Raw genomic sequence first — 5,987 nt, 5'->3', positions numbered from 1 at the left:
ACCCCTCCTTGTCTTTCCGAGGCAGTATCACTACGGAAGTAGATTGCCCCATCTTCCTTCTGAGGAGTGGCTGGTGGCTTTGAACCGCCAGCCTTCTGGTTAGCAGTCAAGTGCCTTAGGCACTATGCTACCAGAGCTCCCTTAGATATCCTAGTGGGGGTATAATAGTATCTCACTGCGGTTTTGATTTGCATCTGTCTGAGCATTATTTCATGTGTTTGGTGGCTATTTAAATGTCTTCTTTGGTGAAATGTCTATTCAAGTCTTTTGCCCATTTTGTGATTGGATTAAAAGAATATTGCAGATCAATATCTCTTACACATATAGATACAAAAATCCTCAACAAAATACTAGAAAACAGTTTCCAGCAGCTTATTAAAAGAGTCATACACCATGACCAAGTGGGATTTATTCCAGAAATGCAGGAATGGTTCAACATTAGAAAAATCAATGAACGTAATGCACCACATCAGTAGAACAAAGGAAAAGAACCATATGATCATCTCCGTGGATGCAGAAAAAAGCATTTGATAAATTTCACACCTTTTATTAATGAAAACCTGAAAGAAGATTGGAGTGGAAGGGAAATTCCTCATTGTGATTCAGGTGATACATGAAAAGCCAACAGCCAAGCTTTCTCCTTGAAATCAGACAAGACAAGGGTGCCCACTCTAATCACTTGTATTTAATATTATATTCAAAGCCTTAGCCGAGCAATAAGACAAGAAAAAGGAATAAAAGTTACCCAGCTTGGAAAAGAAGACATAAAATTATCTGTGTTCATGGATGATAAGATCCTATGTAGAAAATCCCAAGAGTCCACAAGAATACTTCAGAGAGCTAATAAAGGAATTTAACCAGTTCAGTAACCTTGCCAGTAAGAATCAGGAGCCTCAGATAAGGAGCTTTTATCACCTTACAATTTGAGTCTGCCTGACTGAAATTTACAGATGTCAGAAATCACCTTAAACTTGTGTTACCAAAATCTAAATTATTGCATTACCAAAAACTCCTTTGCTTAAGCATCTTTTCCACAAACAAAAAGAATGTGTCAAAGTGTCATAAATATTGGACTTCTTTGGGACAGTGAGGAATAGGAGTGGGCTTCCCATTTCTATTTGACATGACACATATCCCAGTTATTTTTCAATTCTTCTTTTTCTGTGTCTGGTTATCTTTCCAAACAAGATAGGTGACTTTACACCAGAGTGCTTCGTACCTAGGGGATGCTTGGCATAAATATGTGGAGAATGAATATGTAATTTTCTTGACTATTGTCTCAGTTTCTTAGTGCTGTTGTAACAAAAATAATATGTGTGGGTGGTTTTAAAGAATAGAAATTGGTTTTCTCCGTTTGGGAGGCTAGAAGTCCAAATTTAGGGCACCAGCTCTAAGATAAGGCTCTCCGTGTCCACTCTGAGGGTACATCTTGTTTCAGCTCTGCTCTTGGTGTTCCTCGGTTCCTTGGCAAACTCCATTTTGCATCATCTTTCCCCCATTTATACTTGCTTCTCTCTGTCTGTTCTACTCTTTTTATACCTCAGAAGTCATTGGTTTAAGGCACACCCTAGACGGAAGTTGCTTCATTGACATAACAAAAAAAAAAACCTATTCTCAAATAGGGTAACATCCAGGTGTTATTATTGTTAGGTACCACTGAGTTAGCTCTGACTCATAGCAACTCTGCATACAACAGAGCAAAACACTGCCTGGTGCTGCACTGTGGTCATACTACCTGCTGTGCTTGAGCCCATTGTTGCAGCACTGTCAGTCCATCTCGTCAAGGGTCTTCCCCTTTTCTGCTGACTCTAGTTTACCAAGCATATCATTCTCTAGGGACTGGTGCCTTCTATCCACAGGTATAGGAGTTAGAATTTTAACACACATTTGGGGGAGGAGGGGGCACAATTCCGTCCGTAACAACCTTAAACCATCTGGTTGACTAATCAGTATTTCTGTCATTCCACCAGGGTAACAACCTTAAACCATCTGGTTGACTAATCAGTATTTCTGTCATTCCACCAGGGTCAGAACTTTGCTATATCTTTATATTCAACTCCAGAATTAGCAGTAGGTAGCTGACTGATCTTGTTTTAGTAACTAAAAAATTGCCAATTTAAAGTCATTTCAAGAACTAAGTATGGTGCAAATTATAATAAAATAAAAGTACAGACTACATCTTCAATTATTGAAGCTTTAGGTTAGAAAGTTGGCAAGTTGGGGATTGTTAATTTTGGCTCTCCCAGCTATATACAGTAAAGATGGAAACCATTGTCATTTAACACAAACTGGAGCAAAATTTTGGGAAAGAATATTGTATTATGAGTCATAATGTTCCTTACATGTATATAAAATACCCACTGCCATTGAGTCGGATCTGACTCATAGAGACCCCTCCTTGGGTTTCCGGAGTGGTATCACTACAGAAGTAGATTGCCCAACTTTCCTTCCGAGGAGTGGCTAGTGGGTTTGAACCGCCAGCCAGTATGTAGACAGTTGTAATTTTTCAAATACAATTACCCTTTTTGTTCTTCTCTCCTTGGTGAGACCTCTTCAGGAGGGACTATTCATTAATGAATGATTATAATGATAACAGCAGCAACAATGTTAATAGTAAGAACTAACACTTGCTGGATTTTCATTATGCCAAACCTAGTCTAAGATCTCTATATCTAATCCTCACTGAAATCCTAATGTTACTAGTATTCTCATTTAAGATAGAGACATATAACAATTTCTGCCTTCTAAAATCAGAATATTAAAAAAAAGAAAGAATCCAGTAAATTATTACATATTTATTTTTACATTTTAGATATTAAACAGTCCAATTTTTCTTATTCTTCATTTCTTGTTTGTGTCTTTTCTTTGTCTGTTTGGAGGTCAGCATTCAACAAATTATTTTGGGGACCTCAAAATATTTAGTACACCAAGGTATCTTGTTTTTCAGGCACAGACCACTCTAAAATACTGAGTCTAGTTTTCTAGGGTTTCAGAAATAATTCAGAACTAATTTAGCATAGGAATAGAAAAGATCACAATTTTGTGATTATGCTTACAGTTAAAGAATTCCTATATAGTATACAAACCAACTGGTTTTTTTTTGTTTTTGGGGGGAAGATTTTTTTGCCCCTCAATATCTGATTGCTATCTTCATAGTGATTTTTGTATCACATTTATGACAACTTCCTCTGTTCAGACTTCCTTTTCCAGCTGCCATCTACAAGTACTTTTTTCTACTCTGGGCACTAATCCTTCTGTTTTACTTATTGCCAAAAAGAAGAGGCAAATGAAAAAGAGAATGATGTGTGTGTGTGGGAGTGTGGGGGTGGTAGAGGAGCAGTGATCTAAATCTGAGCTATTATCTTTCCTGTAAAAGATCCCTTTAATTAGTGTACGAACGAGCAAAGTGAGTAAATCTGGCCTTCATTGCTATCTGTGTAGTAAGGATCAGCATGAATCCAATCCCCAAAGAGTGAATGTGGATCCCATCCTCACCTTCCCACTTCTCGTCCTCATCGCCAGCTTCCCCAGCCACACACACTCTCTGACCCTAACCACCTGGAGCTGGGTCAGAGCTTACATGTTAGAAGGACGCCATCTTTCAGACTGCTAAATAGGCAGACACCCACCCTGCTGGCTCTCACTGCCCCTGTGGGTTCATTAGTTCACTAGAACAACTCACAAAATTCATGGAGAGTATACCGTACTTGGACTGGGCATTATTTCATTCTCTTGTTCATAGGGTTGCTATGAGTCAGAATCAACAGCACCTAACAACATACCATACTTACAGCTACAACTTTATTTTAACCAAAAAGGATTCAAACAGACACACAGAATGAGGTCTGGGAGGTATGTATACATGTAGAAAGCATGAAGTATACAGATCCCAAAAGAGGGACATGCTGTCCTCTCCTGTGCATGGTCACCAACCAGGAAGCTTCCCTAAACCTTAGGGTTCAGGGCTCTTACCTACCCCTTAGTGGCCATGATAGATCACATCATGCCTTGTGAGGCCTAGTCAACATCAGGACCCCATGTAGTTTCTCTAGAACTAGTCAGCCTTTCACTTAAGAAATCTTTACTGAGTATGTTATGCAATGGCACCATGGTAGGTGCTCACATCACAGAGGTAAAATGGTGATGTTCTTGATGACTTTGTACACTTTTTTTCCTGTTATGGCCCAAACGATGGATGAGGGCAGTGTAATGTTAAAGGAAAATTAATTTATAGTGTTCAAAGTAGATATAACATTTGAACAGTTCTCTAGATTATAAGACTTATATGTGTTTATATACATAAAGTGTGTGTATACTTCATAATTGTTCAGGAATCTATAATTCACTGGTCTTCACAGGCTCCTGGATGTATGTAGAATATTGGTCAGAATCAGCAGCCTCTGATGCATCCACATTAATTAAAGCTTTAATGTTATACCTGTCAGAAGGGTGATTGGCTTTTTCTTACTCTCCTTTCCAGGCATACCCAGAGTATCTTATCACATACCAGATCATGAAGCCAGAAGCTCCTTCACAGACCGCAACAGCCGCTGAGCAGAAGACCTAGTGAATGCCCACTGGTAAAGGCCATATCAGATTTAAACCTGGGACTGGATTACATTTGATTGCTTCCAACAAAAAATCAATATTCTCAAAATCTGACAGCCTAGAAATAAGCTGTTTGTCTTTTATAAAGCATTGCTATAGTGATGAATATAGTATGAGTAACTGATACATACTCAATTGCTATTGTTCCCTTTGAGGAAATGTTTACAGGGGCGGCCTTTTAACATATCTCAGGCTCATTTTCACTGCAGTTATCCATTTCTAAAACAATATTGCTTTGCTCTAAACTTGGAAATGGAAAAAAGAAAACATAACCAGTACTGTTCCAAATGTTCAAAACCCACACACTACATTTGTTTTTATATGTTATATATGGCACATATATAACAACTATATACATGTGACAGGCATATTTTTTATTTTTTCCAAGCATTCATTATTAGGTTTTAGTTTTTGTTTTGTATTTGTGTTTTTGTTTTGTTTGTTTTGTTTCTGGATTTTGGGGTGTTTTGTTTATTTGTTTGTTACTTTGAAAATGAGCCAGAGCCTTCTTGAGGATATTTTGCACAAAGTCATACTGACTCAGATCATTAGCAATGCAACCCAAGCTTCTGACTAAGCAAGATTTCATTTCCTTTTTTTTTTTTTTTTGTTCTTTTTTCCTTTGATTTGTTTTGTATCTGTGCTTCTCATAAACATGAATTGCAATGGAAAGGAAAAAAATCAAGTTTCAGTTTCCTTTTATTAATTGGCTCATCCTAAAGGGAAGGGCACAAGCATCAGCCTGTTTCAGGAACTCCTAAGATCAGAGAGGTCAACATTGGTAAGGGCCACTTGGCCCTTTCCAGCCTGCTTCAGAGGCATTCAGGGATTGCACTGGGTAACAGGGAACAGCACAGCCAAGGGATGCATTTAAGTGATGCTATCCTGACGTTCAGATTTCAAACAACTAGCAAGGGCTGTGGAGGAGAAGCAGCACTAAGTACTGGGGAATGTGGTGGTTGTATAACACTGCAGCAGAAAAGGAATGAGGGAACTCACCAGGGAAGACACACTTCCCTCTGCTCAATCCGTACCACGGAATTGCCGCCCCCAAAATTAGCTGCCTTATTGCCAATTCATTGGAATGATTGTATTCCATTAGAGTCACAAAACATTACTTGTTTCTTTAGTTTTGAAAACTAGAAATTAAATCCATTTATTGAGTAGATACACACAGTTACAAGAACTTTTTTTTAATGCAGATTTGGAGTTTGAGTGAGGTGCTTCAAATAGTTTCTATAAGTCCCTGCACTATATTTTTAAACCATTTTGTCAAACTTAATATATTTAGACAAGGAGGACAAAAATTGAAACCAAAGCCCTTTCAGTTTTTTAGTTTTTGTTCTGTTTTGCTTTCTGTTTGTTTTGTTTTGTTTTGT

At 38.0% G+C, this 5,987-nt stretch overlaps 1 protein-coding gene across 1 annotated transcript in view; it reads left to right on the top strand.

Moving 5' to 3' along the window:
* The window catches only part of LOC103198537 (poly [ADP-ribose] polymerase tankyrase-1), a 326,026-nt gene extending 321,459 nt beyond the window's left edge, over nt 1-4,567 (top strand). Inside the window, exon 28 of the mRNA XM_007942708.2 lies at nt 4,481-4,567. Coding sequence (XP_007940899.1) covers nt 4,481-4,567 — 87 coding nt within the window. The remainder of the gene's footprint in view (nt 1-4,480) is intronic.
* The last annotated feature ends 1,420 nt before the right edge of the window (nt 4,568-5,987 follow it).

This window comes from Orycteropus afer, unplaced genomic scaffold, assembly GCF_000298275.1.
Source record: "Orycteropus afer afer isolate SDZICR_OR568_19922 unplaced genomic scaffold, OryAfe1.0 scaffold00095, whole genome shotgun sequence".
NCBI lineage: Eukaryota > Metazoa > Chordata > Mammalia > Tubulidentata > Orycteropodidae > Orycteropus > Orycteropus afer.
The sequence above is the reverse complement of the archived record's forward strand: the minus strand, read 5'-3'. Positions and strand labels throughout refer to the sequence as shown.